This window comes from Macrotis lagotis, chromosome 2 (assembly GCF_037893015.1).
Source record: "Macrotis lagotis isolate mMagLag1 chromosome 2, bilby.v1.9.chrom.fasta, whole genome shotgun sequence".
Classification (NCBI taxonomy): Eukaryota; Metazoa; Chordata; class Mammalia; order Peramelemorphia; family Peramelidae; genus Macrotis; species Macrotis lagotis.
The window spans coordinates 189487573-189511345 of NC_133659.1; the positions used below are offsets into that span (position 1 = coordinate 189487573).

General features: G+C 38.5%; 1 protein-coding gene across 6 annotated transcripts in view; it reads left to right on the top strand.

The window, feature by feature from the left end:
* Positions 1–21951, top strand: part of IKZF3 (IKAROS family zinc finger 3) — an 86056-nt gene extending 64105 nt beyond the window's left edge. For 4 of the 6 annotated variants that reach the window (XM_074224015.1, XM_074224016.1, XM_074224017.1 and 1 more), the window contains 2 exons: positions 5–121; positions 12206–21950. In XM_074224015.1, coding sequence (XP_074080116.1) covers positions 5–121; positions 12206–12909 — 821 coding nt within the window. In that variant the 3' untranslated portion in view covers positions 12910–21950. Of the gene's footprint in view, positions 1–4; positions 122–12205 lie in introns of all 6 variants that reach the window. The other 2 variants (XM_074224019.1, XM_074224020.1) reach the window with 1 other exon arrangement.
* The last annotated feature ends 1822 nt before the right edge of the window (positions 21952–23773 follow it).

The window sequence follows — 23773 nt, forward strand, 5'->3', positions numbered from 1 at the left end:
CCAGCCAGCGTGGAGGCAAGACATCTCAAAGCAGAGATGGGAACCGAAAGAGCTCTTGTTCTGGACAGATTAGCAACCAACGTGGCCAAACGAAAAAGCTCGATGCCCCAGAAATTTATTGGTAAGAAAACTAACCCTTTGCCTGCTGAAGGAGTGCATGTTACACAAGGGCCAGGACCCAATCTAAGTTTAAATAAGTACTTCATTTCTCATTACGTAATCTTCTAATTTCATTCTAGCCTATTTTTTATTCTAAAAAAATTATTTTGCTGCATGGAACAAATAGGTTGAATTTGAGTAACTAAAGATTAACTAAACAAATAAAAATTATGCAAGTATTTGGAATTCCTACTTAATAAATGGAATTTAATTTTTTTATTTTAAAAAGGTTTCTTTTTAGTGTGACATGTATTGAACAGAAGATTTTTTTTCACTTTCCCATATTTTGTGACAATACAGCATTTTGGGGGGCCTTTTCATGTGTTTTTCAACTTGAAGCTATATGATGCTCTAGTTGATTTCATACTTTAAAAATTATAACCTTGCTTTTTTAAAATAGGTCAGAGATTGACTTAGACGAGAGAATGCCTAAAAAGCAAACATCTTAAATAGAAAGATATGATAGAAATGTTTTGCTTGCTGGAGTTAATTTTTATGTCATTGGCTTTCACTTTATTAGAAAATGGTGCAAAATTGGATGACTAAAAAACAATTATGTTTCTTAAAATGTTTCAACTGTTGAGGACCATCAACATTTTGATAAATTCTCCCAGATGTTTGCAAACATGTGACCATGATAATTAAAGGAAATTTATTTTTGTGAAGTGGACAGCTGAAATGAATGCATTAGGTTTACTTATAAATTGGGTTTCAAGGCACTGATGTTGAACAAAAATAGTTATCCAAATCAAAATAGAGCTGCTTTGCCACACAGAATTCTAGCAGCCCTGTCAGTTCCTTTATCACATCTGTTTATCTCTAATCTCAGTTCTATTTCTCTCCCTACCACCATCCCCTAATGTCTTTTACAAAGATCAATTGCCTATTCTACTCTTGAAGTGGGTGAAATTTAATTTTGGTCTGGAGAATTTTTTCAGCAAAGATATGCTGTGATAAGTTGATAATTTAAGAGAACCACATTTCAAGGTTATCTAATTTGGATCTTTCTTTGATTTTATTTCTGGACAAATTATTTTCATACCAATGGATATATTAAGAATAAATTGTGTGGGCCTAATAAACAATTTAATTTAGTCTGATAAAGACCCTTCCTTCCTATTCCTTAGCTCCTTAGTGAAACTTGTAGGATTTAGGCATAGAATCATGATTCTGACAAATTTTATGGACACATTACTTTTGGAGAGAATGTCCATCCTTATATACTTAGTGTTTCTAAAGACATCTCACAAGTAAAGCTTTGAAGAGTTGGAAACATTAGGCTCAAAGGGTCATAGATTTAGAGCTGGCAGGAATCTGAGAGACCCTTTCATCTACTGCCCTCATTTTACAGTTGAGGATCCTTTTAGCCCAGAGAGTTTGTGAGTTGTCCAATGCAGTGGGGGCAAGGCTCCAATTCTAAACCCACTACACTATCCTTCTTTATTCTCAGATCCTGGCACCCAGGTGGCACAGTGGATAGAGTCTCTGTTGGGCCTGGAGTCAGGAAGAAGACCTGAATTCAAATCCAGCCTCAGATATTTACTAGCGTGGGATCCTGAGCAAGTAACTTAACTGCTAGCTGCCTCAGTTTCCCCAATTATAAAATGGAAACTATATTAACAACACCAAATGCCAAGTGTTATCACGAGGACTGAATGAGATTACATTTGTAAAAGTATACAGTTTCTGGCATATAGTGGGTGCCTAATAAATGCTTCTCTTCCCTTTCCTTTCCCCCTTTGTTGTTTGCATTCATAGTTTTCTTTTAAGACTGGTCCTTGACTAGAAACACTTTGCTTAATATTTGAATTTGGAGAAAGAGTTGATTTAATCAGAAAGGTTGAGGGTGGGTTGGAAGAAAATTGATATTTTTGAACATTTGAAAATTGATTTTAAACTAGTAATACTCAATGCATTTTTACTTAAGGGAACTGAAATATAAGACCAATTATTATTATTTGTTAATTAATATTCTGTATTTAATATTATTTATATATAATATAGAGTTATATACTTAATATAATAGATTATATTATGTAATTGCAATATGATATATAATTAATATTAACCTATTATTGCCACTGTCTTAAACCTATTTTGGGTCTGTAATCTCAGGTAGCATATTTCAGATATAATACAATATTTGGATCTTGACTACTTGTTACTGTTTGTGGTCATAGGATTTCAATATTTCACCCTCAGAGTAATGCCAAATATAAACACTCCTTGTAATGCCTGAACTAGATTAAATGTAGCTAGAAACGAAAGAAAGAAAGAAAGAAAGAAAGAAAGAAAGAAAGAAAGAAAGAAAGAAAGAAAGAAAGAAAGAAAGAAAGGAAGGAAGGAAGAATGGAAGAATGGAAGAAAGAAAGAAACATAAGTAGTATTATTTTTTCAAACTAATCCACAGGGATTGGTGGCCCCCATTTGTGTTTGAGTTTGACATCACTTCTGTAGAATTCTTAGACTTCCTATCATCTGAGTCATCACACAGCAGCACCTGTTACACTTGGCAGGTAATATGAACTGAGGTGGCAAATTCAGGCTTCTTGACCCAATATAATAGCTGAGAATTACTCAGCAGAAATCATGAATGGTAGAGATAACAGAAGAGAATATCTGAGCCAGTCATTATGGCTATCATTCTATGTTTACATTGTCCATATTTGACATTTATAACTTTATTTTTCTCAAAGTTGTAAAGTTATGATAAGATCATTAAAAATAAAGATAGCATGCAACATTTATCATGCAATTTAGTTTATGGGAAGTCCCAGCATACATTATGGAAAAACTATTCTTGGCCTTGGCATCAAATTTTGGTTCTGACACATTAGCTGATTGACTTTGGGGAAATGAGTAACCTTCCTGAATCTTGGTACAAAATCCAGAATAATGTGTATGGCATTTACTTCATTGTGAAGTAAGTTGTAAAGAGAGTGCTCTGTGATCCACAATGCTTATTATTATCATTAATAATAATAATAATAATTACTATTACTTCAGAAATTCCTGGTTTCATATGAATAACCACTTCTTCCACCAGTGTACTTCATACCCAATTCCCTTTATACTTTAGGAGATTATCTACATAATGACTGGAAAATTCCTTACCAAATAGTCAACCTTGTGTTGTTACTAAGAAATAATAATTAAACAACATATATCTTATGACACCAAGCTAATGTTTAATTAATTTTTAGCCAGATTAACTTGTACTTTTGGCTGCAACCATAGTACCTCTTTTTCACTGTTCTATAAATAGAATCAGAATTTGCAGAAGAAAATTAGGACTAAGCAAATGTTCAGATATTTTACTACTTAAGATAGTACCACTGTCTAAAGTGAAGCACTAAGCCAGCTTTCCAACATTAACTTAGAACCTTCACTCTTAGCTTAACTACTACTTCCTCAATCAATCAGTTCACATTTATTTAAGGCCCTCTGAGCCAGGCACTGTGTTAATATAAAGAAAGACAAAAGACAGTCCCTTCCTTCATGGAACCTTCAACATATAAACAACTATGTACAAAGATAATTGACAGAGGGATTAAGCAGATTGAGAAAGGCAGAAGTTGGGACTTTATTTGGAACTCGAAGGAAGTCACGAGATTTGGGGGTAGGGAGGAGAGGCAGAGACTTCCAAACAGGGGGACAGCAAGTAAAAAGTCCATAGTTGGGATCTAGAATATCTTGTTCAAGAAATGGTAATGAGGTTAGCATCATTAGATCTGAGAGTAAGTGAGGGTGGGAGGTATAATAAGACTGGAAAAATAGGGGAAGGGAGAAGGAAGAATTCTTTTTCTGACTGTCTAAAGAACTAGGACACGATTTTCTGAAGATATGAGCTCCCAGGGAGATGGGTAAAGTGTGAAGAAGAATGAGTCACTCCCTTTAATACTTGAAGCCAATTACAGAGTACTCAGACCAATCTTGACTTTTCTAACCTCTTGAACTATAAATGCAAAGGTCAGAATGTGCCATCATGGCAGCCTGTTGTATAATCACACTCAAATTGAACACTACTTTTTTATATTCTGCAAATAAAGGGCCTTAATTAAAGGTTTAGGGCAGCATGAACGTGCAGAAATTGCTTTTGTTGAGGAATGAGTCTGTAAACACAAGCTGCCGGTGGAAAAAAGTAAAAGAAAACCCATTTCTGATTGATTCTCCAGGAAATTCTCTATAATGTAGGAAATAACATGATGATACATATCCATCAGCCAACATCCTTATACATTGAAATAAACTTTTCTTAGCTATTTTTATAAAAGGCCAGGATGTTACTTTTGATAGCACAAATCTTTCTCAAGTTTCCCTTTTTCAACATCTTGTTTTACGGCCAGAACCTTCCTAACAAGTTTCTAACAAGGCCATCGTTGAAACATTGGTCCAAAATGAAAGCACAGATTCCGTATTTGGGGGACATAGGGAAAAAAGCACAATTTAGAACAAGGAATATACACACCAGAGTTTCCCTGATTTTTCATTTGATTTATTCCTCATATTAAAAGATGTTTTCTTCATGTTGAAAACAACTAACATATACGTGCAAAAATCTCTCACATACTGTAAGAGTTAGTGAAATTATGACACTACAGAATAATATACCATCAGCTCTCTCTGTGAACTAGTTAATGAGAAACTGTTTCCTTTTTGCTAAAAGAACTGTAGGAAACAGTTTCACTACAGTTTCTAAGGGTGAAAATTGCCTGTACCTTTCCCTTCTCAGAGACCTAAGGATCCCTGTCCTGTATGCTTCACTGAGCTGAGTTGAGGTTGTGTGTATGTTACCAACTTTGACAGGGTGAAAAATGGAATGAGAAAAGCTGCTTGGGTGGGTGGATAGGGGTGTTTGCATGTATGTGTATATAGTATAATTTATTTCTCAGGTTGTACTGTCTGTTAATGATAGTCAATGAACATTATTAAGTCCCTAATATGTTCCAGGCTCTGTGCTAAGCATTTGAGGTACAGAGAGAGAGAGAGAGAGAGAGAGAGAGAGAGAGAGAAAAGGAAAGACAGAAGGCAGTTCCTGCCTTTGAGGAGATCATAGTTTAATAGAATGAAAAACTAGGTATTTCCTAGTTACCAGAATTATCTCCCTGTGCTATCTCCCCTGAAGCAAATGTCATGCACCTTAGAGAGGACAAATTGTTCTGTACCAAAAAAAAACAAAACCACTGATCTCTCTGCAGTTTCTCTCCCTGCTCCCTGTTTTCTCTCTCTCTATCTCTCTGTCTTCAGTAGGGAGTCAGAGGTAGATTTTTACTCCATAATAAAGAGCTATTTTTTCCTTTTTTTACTTCTTTTGTCTGATGAGAGATAAACACACTCAGAGGCTTAGTTCTGATACCTTGTCTAATCATGGAGACCTATAATGAAATCATCGAGTCAGAAATTATTTTTTAAGTTTCAGTAGTGTGCCTGAACTATGCTACATGCAGTGGGTGGAGTGAGGTAGATAGATAGATAGATAGATAGATAGATAGATAGATAGATAGATAGATAGTCCTTTCCCCTCAAAAAGTTACAATCAGATGGAGGAAATAGTATGAAAAACAACCATGTACAAACAAAATATACACAGGATAAATTGGAAATAGTCAACAGCCATAAGGAAGATCAGGATTTTTTGCAGAAGGAAGGATTTTAGCTGAGGTCTAAAGGAAGTCAAGAAGCAGAAAGGAGGAGGGAGAGAATTCCAGGTATGAAGAATAACCTTCATAACCTGAAAAAATGAAGTCAAGCATTGATTATGTTCCAGGTGCTCTGGAGATACAAAGAAAGGTCAAAGCAGTCCCTGTGTCAAGCTCACATTCTAATAGAGATTCTATTGGAACATGGGAGGAGATAGTGACTCTCTTCCCAAATCAATCTAGGTATATTTGAAAATGTCTTTTGTTTTCCCCATCTGAGTGACAAAAATGCTAGAATGAGTGTCCAGGGGAATTTACAAAATACCTGATCCGGGGCGACTAGGTGGCACAGTGGATAAAGCACCAGCCCTGGAGTCAGGAGTACCTGGGTTCAAATCCGGTCTCAGACACTTATAATTACCTAGCTGTGTGGCCTTGGGCAAGCCACTTAACCCCATTTGCCTTGCAAAAAAACCTGAAAAAAAAATACCTGACCCTAGAGATATTTGAGAAAAGAATAGATTATCAACAGTGAACACTTTTTGTATTATTTCTGTATTTTTTGACATTTTGTACCATTTAGATGTCACTTCTTCTTTTCTCCCTTATTAATTTATAAACTCCTTAGGGGAAGAAAGCAGTTTAATTAATTTTTATATCCCCAAATGCCTGACTCATAGCAAACATTCATTATATAATATAATATATGAATATATTGGCCCAAAATGGTATGTGGGCCAGGTGCTGTTACCATAGCCCTTCAATGCCTGATAACCCCTGTCACAAGAGATGATGTTTGATACCTTCTACTTTGCTCTTCAGTGACTAACATGGAGCTGTACCTTTCACTCCTCCTTTTTCCCCACTAAGAATTATAAGTCATTTTGTGTGCTATTGATATTTTTATATTCCCCAGCACCTAACTATAGTTAACTGTTCAGTGATTGAATTGGGTCATGAATTAGATTGAGCAGCACCACTTCCTTATCACCAACTCCAAACATCAGTCCATCAAAAAAATGCTTATGAAGAGCCTACTTTGTGCAAAGTGCTATAAGAAGTTCCAAAGAAGATACAAAGATGTAGGAAGACCAAAAAAAGGAAAAGGGATCAAACTATAACATCCTTCTAAGTGAGAGGTTCCCAACCATTTTTGTATTATGAACCTCTTTGACAGTCTAATGAAACTTAGGGGCTCCTTCCCATAATTGAAGGAAATGCTACATTTCAGTTGAAAGTTAATTGAAAATAAAGATGTAATTTTTTTTCCCATCGAAGTTCATGGATCCCCTGAAATCTATCCACAGATCCTTCTTCTGGATGGTATAGTCATTTTCTGAAGTTGGGGTAGAAGGGCCAAAACCATCTAGTAACAAGGGTAGAAAAGAGGCTAAGGCTAACTTTTCTCATTCTGTTAACTATAGATTCTGAAAAGATTGATCAAATCTTACTTGTCTCTTCAGCAGACTTCCTTATGTACCATCATGATTACAAACTGATCTTTCAAGGTCTCTCCCAGCATTTTTATACAATTATACCTAAGATTTGTTCACATCTTGTGAAGATATTAACAGGCTCATGCCCACACTACCCACCAGTTTTAGAACAGGAAATGAAGAATGTTGTATCTGGGGGCAAATGACGCAGACTGGGGTTTGGCCTAGGGACTAGAGATTGACACCCTTTTAAACAAGTGTTCTTTACCTGAGGACCATGAACTTGATGATTGTTATTGTTAACATTTTGACAACAGTAGTATGATTTGTTTCCCTTGGAATCTTAGGTATTTTATATTATTCATTTAAAAATATTAACTTGAAAAGGGGTCTATAGACTCAATCTACCAGAATACCAGAGGGGTCCATGACACACACAAAAACGTTAACAACCATTGCTGTGTGTACTGATGTCAGGATACTAACATGCTGAAGGTGCCCACCTTCTTTATAGGGGAAAACCCAGAAGCGGTGGGAGATAAATGTGGGTTAATTTGCTACTTTCTTACATAACTGTTCACCCCATGAGATTCTTATCCTGGATGGATAAAAATGGCTCTTGTCATTTTCTTGTTATACATTCTTGAACATGTCAGCCCTTCTTTATGGTTCTCAGTCCCTTGCTTTATAAAAATGAGAGGTATTCACTATCATTCTTTCTAGCTCTAGATCATATTACCTTATCTAGCCCTTTGCCCCTGTACATAATGGGTAACCTTGGGTTAAGTATCTTCTCTTTCAACCTCAATTTTCTAAACTGTAAAACAAGAGGACTGGATTTGATCAAGGTTCTTAACCTGGGGTGGGTGAACTTTATTTCATTTTAGTAACTGTATTTCAACATAATTAGTTTACATGGTAATCCTTTGTGTTTTACTTTATTCATTTAAAAGCATTATACTCAGAAAGGGATCCATATGGTCTTCACCAGACTGCCCAAGGAATCCATGACACAAAAATGGTTAAGAACCTGCTTTTAGGGGTGGCTAGATGGCGCAGTGGATAGAGCACCAGCCCTGGAGTCAAGGTAGTACCTGAGTTCAAATCCAACCTCAGACACTTAATAATTACCTAGCTGTGTGGCCTTGGGCAAGCCACTTAAACCCATTGCCTTGCAAAAAAATAAAATAAAAAAAGAACCCTGCTTTTAAACTGACAGAAAAGAAAGAAAATGACCAAGAGCAATCCATACAATGAGAGGGTTGAACCAGATAATTTATTCCTTCTTCTGAGGTTCCTTCCAACCCTAAATCCGATAAATTCCTGTAAGCAAATTGTGTAAACATTTTGTTCTCATGTAAAATAACTAATATTCTAGACATGGGACCTTGTAGGGAAAACAGGTAGCCTAATTGAACCTGTTCTTTGAATGTTGTCTTTTCATTGGCTAAAAGCCTCTGGTTCAACCTGGAGCTGATATTATGAATCATTCAAGAAATGTTAGGTGATTCTGACTTGAAGATGGACTATAGGTCCAGTGTGGGTTTGGAAGCAGTTACATTTTTGTGGTTTGACTAACCCTTTTTTTTAAATGAGTATGTCATTAAAGAAACGTGAGCCCTTGGCTTTTCGATTACTGTAGCTCACCCTCATGAGTTTCATACACATTGAGTCATCATCTCTACAGGTGACTGATATCCATCTGTGCTGTTTAAGTTACCGTAACTCAGAGATGAGGGGATTTGATCATTGCAAGTTGCTTGCACGTGAAGGTGTGAGGTTCTTCTATCTTCTTCATAAAATCTTCTAACAATGAACAATGGTTGTTTTGTTAACCACAGAATTCAGTTACTTATTTCCACTCATCCAGAGGTTTTCGTTTTCTTTTTTCCTCTTAATGTTTTGCCTCTCACAACTTTTAACACTCAGCTGTTTTCTAGCAATGAGCTGCAGGTGTTACCAATTGTGAAGTTAGACCTAGATAAATGAAGCAAGCTATTGAAAGAGGATTAAGACCCACAATTAATGAAATGATTTTTATCCCAGAGGAAAATGTCTTGGACCTCCAATCTTAGGTAAAGATACTGAAAGGATACCGTCAAGAGGCTGAATTAATTAGAGCAGGTGGGATGGAGCAATGACTTATATCGAGCTTCATCACTTGGGTACCACTCTCAAGGAGTTTGAAAAATCTACAACTTTGCTGGAATGTATGTATTTTCTGCTGCTCTTCCACACATGGCAGTATGGAGTATGTTCTTCTCAGCTGTAGAATACCAAAGCCTTTAGTGAATTTGCCTATTTGCAAAATTGCCTACCCTGATTGTTGAACAAAGAAGGAGAGATCTGATTCACTACATATTTTATTTTCTCCTAAGTTGTGGACTTGGAACAATCATCTGGACTTGTGTTAGGGAATGTCAAAAAGGGTGTATTCAGTTAACTGGTCTGTTTAAGAATAGAGGAATTCTCGGGCAGCTAGGTGGTGTAGTGGATAGAGTGCTAGCCCTGGAGTCAGGAGGACCTGAGTTAAAATCCAACCTCATCCATTTAATAATTGCCTATCTGTGTGACTTAGTCACTATTGCCATAAATTTAAAAAAAATTAAAGAATATATAGGAATTCTCTTCTGAATCTAAAATCAACCTGGCATCCAAGGTCTTATATTACCTAGCCCAACTGTACCCATCCAACCTTAGTCCTCATTTGTATTCAACACTGCTTCTCTACTTCAACTATTAATTTTTTCCATGCATATATTTGTCCTTCCTCTTTTTTTTTTTTTTAGGTTTTTTTTTTTGCAAGGCAGGGTGCCCAGGGCCACAGCTAGGTAATTATTAAGTGTAAGTGTCTGAGGTAGGATTTGAACTCGGGTACTTCTGACTCCAGGGCCAGTGCTCTATTCATTCCGCCCCGATGCGCCACCTAGCCGCCGCTCCATTATACATATTACTTATTCCTCCCTATCTGTCTTCACTTGATTTGTTACCTGATTCAATGTCTCTGTTTCTTTCAATTCTATCCATCCTTCATGATCCATCTTAACTTCTTTCTTCCAATAAGACTTCCCAGACAAAGCCCCAAATTACTTTCTATTCCTTAAGCATTTCTGTAGGCAGTTTGTGCTATACAGCCACTTACTTAATTGTATTTTGTCTTGTCATTTTTTCTATGGTCATTTCACTTAGATTTTCATTCTTTTTCCAACTGTATTGTAGGCTCGTAAAGCCCAGAGATCATATCACCTCTTTTTATATCTCCCAAAGTGCTAATAACTCAGTAGGCATTCAAGAAATGATCACTGAAATAGTTCGCTAAAGTTAAAAGGTATTGTTGTTTAATGGGTTTGGGGGGGGGGATTTAAGGAATGCTTTATGTAAGTTGCAGTGACATGATTTAGCATCATAATTTGACATAAAACAAAGTCTTCAGAAGATGAATGAGATGTGATGAGTCTTTTTAGAGCTTATACTGATATGGGCTGAGAAAAGCACACCAGAGACCTCAGCCCCATCTCTGCCACTTCCTTGACAAGTCCTTCATATTTTCTCCTTGATTCACCTGCTGCTTACCCATTAAGTGCACCTGCCACCATTGCTACCAGCCATCCCAGTCTGCTTTCTGACATACAACACCCACACACAGACAAGGGTTAGGACAGGCTTTCAGAATTTCTCATCAGTCTGAAATGAGAAATAAGAAGGGAGAATGTAAGAAGATTGTTTCAGTTAAGGGCAAGACAAGGCCTAATAAACCCTTAGATACTGGTCATGGACTCATTTTTTAAGTGAATAATAAAGAACAAATTCTGAAAGAACTTTTGACTCTAACCTCCCATTGCTAAAGCGTATTCTCCCTTTCTCAGCTATGGACTCAGTCAGGTGACTAAATATAATTGGAACAGTTTGAAATTGATGATTTAAAAAAAACTTTAAAATAATTTTGTCATATTTTCAATTAATAAACATTTCTTTCTCTCCCTCCCCCCTCCCCCCACATCAGAACAAAACTAAGAAGCCTCAAAACAAATATGTATAATAAAGCACAACAAATATAGTTCCAAAATGTGTCTAATTCTGCCTTTTGAATCCTTCCTCTCTCTGTCAGAAGGTGGGTAGTATAAATCAGAGTCAGTCCCCTGAAATCATGATTTGTCATTTCAGTGCTGAGTCCTTAAGTCTTTCCAAGTTAATTGACTTTATATATTGTATGCATATGTATGTAATTTATGTGAGTATATCAATGGATGTGTTTGTGTGTATATATATATATATATATATGTATATATATATATATTTGTTTACTTATTTTTCTACTGATCTTCTCAGGTTTCTCCAAAACCCCATCTCTTTCATCATTTATTACAGCACAGTGGCATTCCTTTGTTTTCATATGCTATAATTTGTTCAGCCATTCATCATTTGATGAGTTCTTCCTTAGTTTCCAGTTCTTTGGTATTACAAAAGAATTACTATAAATATTTTTGTACAAATGGATTCTTTCCCTCTTTCTTTGATATTCCTTGTGGGAAATACTTTCACTAGCCAATAAACATACATTACAGCACTATTGTCCTGAGCTGTCTAAAATTTTTAGCAGAAAACAAGAAGTGATGGGTTACCTGTATTTTGGGAGTAGGGTGGACATAACAGAAGCACAGGACAACTCCTTATCATTCAGTGCAGCTCACTAAGTCCAATATTAATGTGCCTACATCTCTCCCATCCCTGGGGTTCCCCAAATTTTGTCCAGAAGACAACAAACTATTGCCTTAGCCTAATGTTAGTGACTGGTGGCTAGTGGCCTCTGACATAAACCAAGTCTATAACTCCATAAAGGGTCAGTACTATTTGCAGTCTGTATTCTATAATGGATCACATAGCCTCCCACGTGTGAAAACTCTTTGAATAATTCTAAAGATATCTATGCCCGTATGACCCAGTTGTAATCTGTTATTTTCCCTCTTTTAGGTGAGAAGCGTCACTGTTTTGAGGTCAATTATAATTCCAGCTATATGTATGAGAAGGAAAGTGAGATGATACAAACTCGGATGATGGATCAAGCCATTAACAATGCCATCACCTACCTTGGAGCTGAGGCCCTGCGTCCCTTAGTGCAGACTCCTCCTGCCCCAACTTCAGAGATGGTCCCAGTGATCAGCAGCATGTATCCCATTACACTTACCCGTGCAGAAATGCCTAATGGTGGCCCTCAGGACCTAGAGAAGAAAAGCATTCACCTATCAGACAAGTGTCTACCTTCTGAAAGAGGCCTCTCTCCCAACAACAGTGGCCATGACTCCACAGATACAGATAGCAATCATGAAGAACGTCAGAACCATGCCTACCAGCAGAACCACATGATCCCTTCCCGGGCCAGAAATGGGATGCCACCCCTGAAGGAGTTGCCCCATTCCTATGAACTCCTCAAACCTCCACCCATCTGCCCTCGAGATACCATCAAAGTGATCAACAAAGATGGAGAGGTGATGGGTGTGTTCAGGTGTGACCACTGTCGAGTTCTCTTCCTGGATTATGTGATGTTCACCATTCACATGGGCTGTCATGGTTTTCGTGACCCTTTTGAGTGTAATATGTGTGGGTACCGGAGCCATGACAGATATGAATTTTCCTCTCACATTGCTAGAGGGGAACATAGAGTTATGTTAAAGTAAATAGCATCATTAAAAAACAACAGAAACAACTATCACCTCCACTTTGCCAAAGCTATAGCACATCAAGTTATTTTCCATAACAGTTATGATATAAAAAGTATAATGTCTGCACAAACTGCCTCTGGGATTCAACCCTCATTCAATAACTCTTATAGACCAACTATGTTACTGTTGAGAGATGAGTTTTTAAAGCATTTGTTTTTTTCTCAGGGACTTTATATTATAGGACTAAAAAAGGAGGATTCTTTAGTCATTGCCTTCTATAGCAGCATTTCTCAAATCTTTGTTGAGAAGCTTGTTGCCCATTCATACTTCAGAATGTCCTCTGGCTGTGACATCTCTTCAGTGCCATAAATAGGAAAAATTTGATCAGAAAATGGACTCAGAATTCTGCATGCATTCAAATGTTGGACTACATTGATTTTCAGGGGAAGTATGAGGGAAGGTGTTTCTGATTGCCATATAAAGAACATGGAAAGAATAGCTATGTGATAGTTTATGTGATAGGGAGACCTGATCTAGCATTTGAAGACCCAAACTCAACATCAAATCTGGTTTAGACCATCAACACTCTCCAAAACAGGATGCGTTCATCCTGCTTCTCCCTTTCCCTATCATTCTTCCCCCAAATCTCTAAGAACTGTCTTGGATTAAGCATACGTATATGAAAGGAATTCTATATAAGAAAAGGCATCTTTTATAAACAAAGACATATGTTCATTAAAACATAGCAAATTGTCTATTGTGGAACTCAGCATCAATCTCCTTTCTCCAGAGATGGGAAGAGAGAACAGAAATGGTTCAGCAGTTTAAAAAAAGGAAAAAATAACTATATGATCAATCAGCAAATATTTAATAAGTGCCAGGTACTTTGTTCTTCTAACTCCTTACAGTTTATTGTTAGAGTCAAGGCAGACTTAGTAACCAACCCCTACTAAGAGGTATTCTAAAATTTAGAAATAAATTTTTGAGTTGCAAATTACCCCTACCCCCCACACACATGCACACACACACACACACACACACATCTACCTCTAAAGAAGATTAGGAACCTTCCAGAGAGATTGTAGAGATAATGTTTTTCAGACCAGAAGTTGCTCACTGGGGAGTTAGCCTTTCTGATGCCATGAGCATGATGATAGGTTTAAGTTTTGATGAGAATTGACCCACTAAATCCAACAAATATTTTCTTAAGCATCTGTGTTGTGAAAGGCATTGGACTGAGATTTGGGGCATGCACAGATAAAAATGACAGAGACCCTGCCTCTTAAGAAGCTCATATTGTCAGTAAATACTTTCTAATGTGCTCTTCATCAAAGGAGGTATATCAGTCATGGGTCTGATGGGAGGTGATAGCCCTTAATATTTAAAAAAGAAAAAAGAACGATATGGAATAAAGGAAAAAGTTCTTGTCTTAGGAGACTTTGGATCTAGTTCTGGCTCTGCCAGTGCCTGTACTTCCAACAAGAAATTGTACTTCATAGGAGCCTTAGTTTCCTCATCTACAAAACAAAGTATCTGACTGGACAGTTGCTAAAAGTCTTTCTTGCTCTGACAGTGATTTTAGAATAGCCCCAGATCCTTTTGAAGTTTTCTAATCTATTAGAACTAAGGGCATAAAAGTTTTGTATACATAATTAATGTATATGTGTATTATAATTAATGTAGATATATTGCACATGTATTTGATGGTCAGGAAAATGCATTTCAGTTTTTCCTTAAACATCTTCAGTTTATGAACTTAAAGGGGAAAACATCTTAATTCTCCCCCAAAGTATGTACAAAAGGTAATACAGATAGCTTCTTGCCAGAGAATTTTTGATTTCATGTTAAGAAAAAAAAGAATTTTGCTTAGTGGAACTATTCTGTGCTGCCCATTTGCAAGTGAGATCAAGTTTCATTGAGCATATCTACTAAATCTCAAAATCAGGACAGATTAGAGATTTTTGTAGCTCTGTGATTTCATTGGTGAAAGGGGCTTTTGGTGAGGAAACTCCCTCTACCAAGGCATTTAAAATTGTTCTATTTACAGCCTTAAAGATTTGCCTGGGCACTGAGACTTGTCCAGGGTCGCACAACTGTTTGGTGTCAAAGGCAGGATTTTAACCTGTCCTTCCCGTGAACAAAGACAGCTCTTTTTTCATGTCTCTCCTCTATGGTAGCTATAGGTTCAGAAGGGATAGCTTGTTGCATTAGATATGGATGTAATTAGAAATGTATTTAATTTTCATGTGCCAAATTTTGAAAGAGCTTAAAATTTAAATTCAAATTCAGCTTGTTCAGATGCTATGAAAAATTAAACATTTCCCCTTGATTGTAAAAGTCACAAATTATCCTTTGTCACTTTGTGCCATTTCTCACTCATGAATCTATAGTTAGTACTGCTTGAGGTGTTACCCATGGGCAATAGAGGTAGCATGCTTTAATGAAAAGAATCCTGAACTTGGAAGCTGGGAGATTTTCTAGTTCTGGCTCTTCCTCAAGTTCACTATAAGGACAAGTATTTTAGTCTCTCTGGGCATCAAATTTCCTTGTCTGTAAAATAAGAGTTGGACGAAATATTCTCTAAGGCCCCATCGAACTCTTAAATCCTATGTGCCTGGATTTTTCTTTATCATTTTCAGTCACTGGTATGGATTTGACTATGTGGCAAGTGAGATTTCCCGTTAAAAGAGGAACTTCTCATATCATTCCTTATATTTCACAAATTCTTAATATTTAGGAGAGAGTGGGGAAGAGAAAGTTTGGAGGTGAATGTTAGGAAAAGGAAAGCTTATCACCTTAAGAAAAAAATTCTGGTGAAGAAATGAGTCTTACATATCAAAATGGTGACAGCAAGACTTGTTCCACCAATCATAGGAATATTTTATAACCTTCATTCATTCATTTTGTTCTAATACCAGACTGATTTCCTGAATGGTGCCCATTTTACTAGAAATCCATTCTTCTGGGGAAAGAGGATGTTAAGTCATATAGTCTAATACTAGACCTCCAAAAAAAGATACTAGACTTCCAAGGATGGGACAAAATGTATCCAGCTTAGGTAATACTTTGCCTATGAAAATCATTCACTTTCAGTCTTATAGTCTAACCCCAGCAGTTATCCATTGGAACCCATGGAACAAATTAGTCTTTCTGAATGTACCTTGGTAGGCTTATTGTATTAATTACCATGCTTGTTGAAGGAAAAAAAAGTCTCGAGAAGATGAGTAGAAAGGAAGGTTTGGTTCAGAGCCATAACCTAGTAGCTTTCTTGGGTCAGCTGTGAATAGATATTCTATTAGCATTTACTTTGCAATCCCAAGGATTTGGGAAGATGAAAAGCAGACCTTCAGCTCTCTACTTCTGCTTTCCCATCAAATTTCCTGCTAAGCAAGAAGCCCACCTCTCAATCAGGAAACCATAGTAAGATAAACAGGCAACCCCTGGAAAAAATTGCTTGAAGTTAAGGGGACAAGTATGGCATGTGTGAGAAGGGAAGGGGAAAAACTTGTGAAAGGGTCACTTAATATCAATTTTTTTTTTTACAGATACAACATGCTTAGTTTTGAGTAGAAAGTTCTATTCCCTCTCTGTCCAATTTAAAAAGCCTTTCTTGCCTACCTAGTTCTTAATTTTACCACTGATACCACATTTTCTCCCTATTGAATGTAATAGGCACATACCATATTGACTTGAAAATGACTTTTTTGTTTGTTTTTTTGCAAGGCAAATGGGGTTAAGTGGCTTGCCCAAGGCCACTCAGCTAGGTAATTTATTAGGTGTCTGAGACCGGATTTGAACCCAGGTACTCCTGACTCCAGGGCCGGTGCTCTATCCACTGCGCCACGTAGCCACCCCTGAAATTGACTTCTAATTGAAATGCACTACTTTAAAAAAATTTCTAGGAGTGGCTAGGTGGCGCAGGGTATAGCGTACTGGCCCTGGAGTCAGGAGGATTGGAGTTCAACGACCTCAGACACCTAATAATTACCTAGCCAGCTGGCCTTGGGCAAAGCCACTTAACCCCATTGCCTTGCAAAAAAAAAAATCTAGTTACATAAATTGCCATTCATTTCCACCACCACCAATAAGAAAATAAAACATCATTTTTCCTAGCCTCTCTTCTCTCCCTACATCCAGCTAAATATTGGGATTTAATTGTTGAAAGAGAATTTTACTTTACATTACTAAGAGTTCCTAGGGCAGTTTAGAAGAATGAAATAAAAATGTAATGTGATCCCTTGTAAGAAGCTGGAGTCTCCAATCTATTCAGAATGGTGAAAGAATTTAGACATCTTTTGAAACTTCAAGAGAATAAATGAAAATGGAATGAAAACAAGGAGGATGTGATTTTTAAGGGTTTAGAGTTAGAGAAGGCTTGTGAAAAATAATGACATACCATGGAAGGTTTAGAAGAATATGGGTTCTCAGGACATGAAAAATTAGTTGAGGGCAGAGAACAGGTAAAAATCCAATTACAGTCTTAGAGCAGATTTAAAGGGAATGATTTCAATCTATTCTCAGCCTCAAAGGGACCTTGCTTTTGTAAGAACAAAAAGAAATGGGACTGGTCATAGTTGCAAGGGGAAAACGGTGATCCTAAAACTAAGAGGAGCAGAGAGAAGAGGACTAATGATTAGAAGAACCTGGAGGGGACCTGTTAAATGTTTGTTAAGGGCATTGAGTATCAAAATACCTGTCACCTAAACTATGTAATTTGTACCACAAGACTTCCTCGATATTGAAAAGTAGTTTTCTTTGCAGTAAGAGCTGGTTAGCTGCCTGTTCCCACTCAGTCCATTATAGTGTGGGGAAAGTATATTGGAAAAAAAAAAATAGATCAGACTCTGAGTCAGTCCCAAAGGTGTTAATAAGGGAAGAAAATTCCTCATTATTCTCTTAGATCATAATAAAAAAGTTTTTCATTTAAATCAGTAAAAATGAAGCCATCTGTTAGCTAGTTCCCATGGATACCCAGTCCTCAGAGGAGACAATCCAAGCTCCAACAAGGATTCCATGTCCCTAGAGTTATTTCATTCAGGTATCCACCCACCCAGCAGTCCTAGATTTCCAGGGCATCATTCAACAAAATGAAATGAATTATATTTTTAAAGGGGTTTTTTTCTCTTAAAATAACATGGTCTTGGGGCAACTAGGTGGCACAGTGGATACAGCACCAGCCCTGGAATCAGGAGGACCTGAGTTCTAATCCGATCTCAGACGCTTAATAAATAGCCTAGCTGTGTAACCTTGGGCAAGCCACTTAATCCCATTGCCTTGCAAAAAAATCAAAACAAACAACAAAACCATAGTCTTATGATATACTGAAGCTATGTGATTTTTGTGTTGAAAGGAGAATACTAACTCAGAGAAGTTAGTGATAGAAGTATGTGCACATACCTACCTCAGGATATGAGAAATCATTGAATTCAGTGTTGACAATGAGCTCTGGGTCTGGTTAAAAATTCACTTTTATGGTTATATCTTTTGGTGATTTACTATATCAGCATCCTAAAGACTTCAGAGGATATAATTCTGAGCTCAACTCGGGGTCCTGAACTTGAACTAGTTGCCAGGGAAGGCAACTTACTATACTAAATAGTGACTCTGGTTTATTCCTTGGTTTTGTTTTCTTTATGATGTTTTAAGGTATAGATGAAGAACATTTGTCAAGCCTTTTGAGCCCTTTTAAGAAAGGAAATCATGTTAATTCACTAGCATTAAGTACCTGAACTCTTAACTTGATGTATGTAGAGAAACATTGTGCAGGCCTCTAACCTTCAGCAACTTAGAGTTTTGTTTTTTATTTTCAATCAGTGCCCTAGAACCTCTCTCCTACAAGCCTTACTTTAGAATGCCTGGAGAGACGCCAGTTAGCCCTTCTACTTTCTCCTACAGCCCTTCTACCTTTTGTAACTTTTCAAAGTGGACCAACTTCCTTGACTCACCCAGTGGAAGCAGAGAGCAACCAGTTGCTCTGTTTCTCTCAGTGGGTAATACAGAGCTTGAGTCTTCCACTGAAATAGGAGAACCCTTTTAGGTACAGGTCTTTAATTTAACAGGGCAGCAGATAGAGGACTCCTAGGCAACCTCCCCCCCTTTTTTATTTGGGAGACCCATCCTTGCCCTGGCTATGTGCATGGAAACAATCATCGTGGGTTACAAGTGGTTAGTGGGTCATTTAAAGAGCAGACACCCCTTCAGCTAGACAAGTGGCTTTGAATGTTCAAGTTCTCAGGCTCTGAACGGGTGTGAAGGATCATTTTAGCAACTGGAAAAACCAAGGCTTTATTTTTAACTTTTGGTTTCCAAAGCCACAGGTGTGGTCTGTGGATAGCCCTGATCGCCTGAGTGACTAGGGTAACACTGAGAAAGAAACTGAGGTCTCAGCCCCAGGCTGCCTTCCCACACATCAATGAATATATGGTCTCTAAGCAAGAGCAACAGGGAGTTAGAAAACTCTATCTCACTAGGTTGGTTTTTACACTTGTGTGACTTAGAGACCCTTGTTAAGCAGTTCTATTCCTTTTGTCACTAGCACTGACCTTGATATGTGGCTCTCCCAAACACCTCATTACTAAGCAAGCATTAGCGTCATCCCCACCCCACTTCTAGAGAGCCTGTCCTTAGTGTGATTCTGATAGTCTGGCAACCTGTCATACAAGATGTCCAGATCCTCTAAAGAACAAAGCTTCTGTAATGTAGCAGTGCTAACCATTATCCAAATTTAAATATGTGCTTGTTTCTTTGTTTTTTTATCATAAAGTTTGTGATTTTTTTAACAGGGAAAAAATAAAAAAAAAATTCTGTGTGTTTGAAATTAGTTGTGTTTGATCCATTTGGTTTGTGAAAGGCTTGGTACTCAAGAAATTACAATTTTCTTTGGACTGTGATTTTTATTCTCTAAAAATGAAATATCTGAAGGTCCACAGGAAAGCACCTGGAGAATTTTGTTCTAGGATCCTATAAAGAAGCAAGTTATATCACTTGAGACAATTTTCCTAGTCCAGTCCTAGTGCCAAGACCTTGGGTCTCCCACTCACCCCTGCCAAATGATGGTATTCACACCCATCAGTAGTCCTGCTGTTCCACTTCTCTTGGTCTCAGTCAGAAATCAGAACCATCCCGCCCCTCCCCAATCCCCAAGGGCTTAGAGAATATAGAGAGAAACAGTTTTTTCTGTTTTCTCATGATGGGGAAAAGTAGTAATGTCCTAGACTCCTGGATACACTGATCCATCACCTAGCATTGGAAAGTTCAATCCCACAGATTTTGGAGTTGCAAGGGATAAAGGGAATCTCACCTAGAAGAGAAAAGGAAGATTATATTCATCTCCCTTGCTCTTTCCCTCAACGTCCATCCTTTCATTTTTAGAGTTAAATAATCAAACCACAGGAAATTCAAGTTGATCTCCAAACCTTAGGCATAATCAGTGTCTATTCAGTATTTAGAAAACTGAGGTACTAAGTCCTTGGCATGTTTCAGATTAGACTAAAAGCCCAAACCTTCAATATATGAAATAGGGAATTCTTAGGAAGATGATTTAGATAACCTGTCTGCTTCTTTCTTTGTGAGTCTCCTAGAAAAATCCTTATTGTAGCTAGAGAGGGTACTTAAAAAAAAACAATACTAGTTTCAAGTTTGACCAGTCCAAACCTAGAGAGTAGGACTGGAGAAGAGTTCATACATGTTACATGTAATGTACACCAAATAATATGGATATCAGCATGAAATCTCCAACTCAGGTAATTTCTTCACTAGGCATCAAATCTTGGAAAGTACATCCACCTATTTCAATCTCACTGGAGTTCCACTAAGTCAAAATAATAATAGCTCACATTTGTCTGGTATGTTTGAGATAACTAGCACAAATATGATACCCATTTTTCCAGGTAATGAAATTAAAATTTGAGAATTTATTGAGAATTTTTATCCAATATCACACAGATAATAAATGGCAGGACTATAATTCATGTCAATGACTCAACTCCAAGGTTTTCACTAAGATGAACCTGTGGCTTCATTGACATGGGTATTCCCTCCACCATCTATGTTTTCTCATCTTGTTTGACTCCTCTTTTTCCCTGTCCTCCTACAAGTTCAAGACTTGGAGTTCATCCAATGTGTTGGGGAGGACCTGCCTTATCTTTATCATAAGGTTGCCAAAGGAAATGTATTTAAAAGCAGAGGAGCTCCAGGCAGCCCAAGACTACCCTAAAGCTTTCTCCTCTTCATCCCCATCTCTTTTTCCTAGCTCCTAGCATTGAGAGGGAACTGCTTTTGGGATGGGAGGTGGAGGGACCAGGAGTCTCATTCACCAAGAAGCTTTCCCCTTTTTTAAAATAAAAAGTAAAAACATTTAAAGAAATTTTCTATATATATACATATGAAACATCTTATTGTGAATTTACTTCATTTAAAGTAGCATGAAATGGGTCAGTTCATCAATAAGCATTCATTAGATGCCTACTATATGCTAGATGCTGGTAATATAAAGTAAAAAAATGAAACAGCTGAATAAAAGTTGACTTCATTTGTTCTTGGAGATTTTGTTTAGTGTGTGTTCAACTGATCCACTCCTTCCCTCTTCTCTTTCATGGAGCTCATGGGTAAGGTTGGCAGTAGGGGCATTCATCTCTACCACTCCCCTTAGCATCCACTAAAAGCACCCTTTGCACATGGCCCCACAATAATCATAGTACTGTGGAATCATGGACTCTGGATCTGGAAGAATTCCCAAAATCCATGCAGTCCACCTCTCTCTCACTGTACCAATGAAGACATCTTTCCCTTCTCTCAAGCATCATTCTAAACTACTGAGCTTACTAGCTACAACAGTCAGCCCCAGGGTGAAGGGATGAGGAGAGATAACTTCCCAGTTCTTTTTCATTCCATTCTTCATATCTCCTGGACCTGGAGAAAGTCCCAGAGATGACAGACCGTTGGAGAGGAAAAGCACACTAGTTCCTGAAGGGAGGCAAAAGAGAAGTAAAACTGAACAAGTCAGTGGCCACCCACCATTCCAAATCACAAGTCCTGGCTACTAAAATATTCCCAGCACAGACAGTGGTTTGTATAAAAGCCCAAAACTTGCCCTTGAGGAAGGGAGATGAATGGGATGAGACTCCCTAGAAGGGGAATGGAAATGAGGTATTAGGGAAGGTCAAAGAAAGTTCGTAGGGGGTCTGAGGTGTTGAGATTATTTATTTAAAATTTAGCTATAGTTAATTAAACAGTTCTCCCTTCTTCTCATCGTGTCATCTTTTGTGACGACCAAAGGAAAGAGCACTGGGGCAAGAGGGATGGAGGTGAGAATGTGTGACATGTGGCTCTCCTCCCTACCCCCTTTCACAAAGTATGGGGAACAGGAAGAATTGAAAAGACCCATTTCCCATCATCTATACCCCACCTCCTCCCTTTGCCCCCCCTGGGCCCAGCAGAGCAACTTAGTCAAATAAACCACAGCTCTGAGGGTGGCTGGAGGTTGAGACTACCAAGATGTCTCCATCCCCCATAGTTGTTCCTTCCACTATTTCAGTCCCTTCCTCTCACAACTCCCCTTCATTTCTACACCTTCACCTGGGCTTAAGGTCTAAAAATGCTTTCCCTCACCCCCACTGGAATTATATTCTGTGGCCACACAGGTAAAACTTCTGCCTTCATAACTCCACCTTAGGACTTGAGAGAGTCAGTGGTTCTGGGGCAGAGGTGTGGAGGCATTGACCTGGGAGTTAGGACACCTGAGTTCAAGTCCCATCTTTGCTTTTAGTTCTTTGTGTCCTTCAGGCAGCCATTATAGAGTTGAAAGGGGATTTGACCCCCCCTCATCTAGTCTGACTCTATTCTTTTCCCATGAGGAAACTAAGGATCAGAAAAAAAAGGATTTGCTCGTGGTCACATAGTTAGTATGTGTATATGACCTAGAGACAATGGAAGGAGTACTTCATTTGGAGTCAGAAAATCTGGGTTTCTAATCTGAGCTCCGTTCCTTCCCAAGTAATCTTAAAACTTGTCTCCCTTTCTCACTGGTAAAATGAAGGGAGTTTGAGTAGATGGTGTCTGAGATGCTATCTCCATCTCCTCCCAACTCACATGGCACACATGGGTGCATCATCTCTTCCTTCCTCTCCAGGGTAAAGTTGAGTTCTCTCTTCTACCCTCTATCCAAAATCCAATGTTTGTCCAAGGTCTCCCTCAGGTTTCTGAGAGATGGTCCATCTACAGTGTTCAGAATTAGGTTAAAAGCCTGAAGTGCTTTGAGGCTTTTGAGCAGGGAGAAGGGTGTTGGGATGGGGTGAGGGGCGTCAGGCACTTTCTCAAAAGTTCCAGAATAGACCTTGCAAAAGGAAGGGGGTGGAGGAAAAATATTGTCTCCTGACCACCAATAGACCTGGAAATGCTGGGTATCTGAATATTGCCATTGAGTGAGGGAGTTACTCCCAACTCCCACACACCCGGCCCTATACTCTCTGCCTCAGTTTTTCCACTGGAAGCCACGAGGGCCCACCTAGGGTGTGTAGGGGGACGACCCAGATTCCCAAGCGCTGGGTGGTGGGGGATGAGCAGGGTCCAGGGGAAGGAGGTCGCAGCCGCATCCGGAGGTGCCAGGGCGGGGGATGGTGTAAAATGGGAGACAGGGGTGGGGGGGGGTGATGACAGGAGAGGGGCAGCGGCACTTCTGAGAAACAGCCCCGGCGTCCCAGCAGCCCACAGCCCCCCTTCTCTCCCCTGTGGCTTCACAACTAGCTCCCTAGAGCCGCCCCCGGATCTGTGGGGCCTCTCCGGGGGCTGGGAGGTCCTGGTGGAGGTGGAGGCTGCCGAGGGGGAGGCAGATGGCGGGGAATGGAGAAGAGGGACCAAAGCGCTTACTGCACAGGAACCG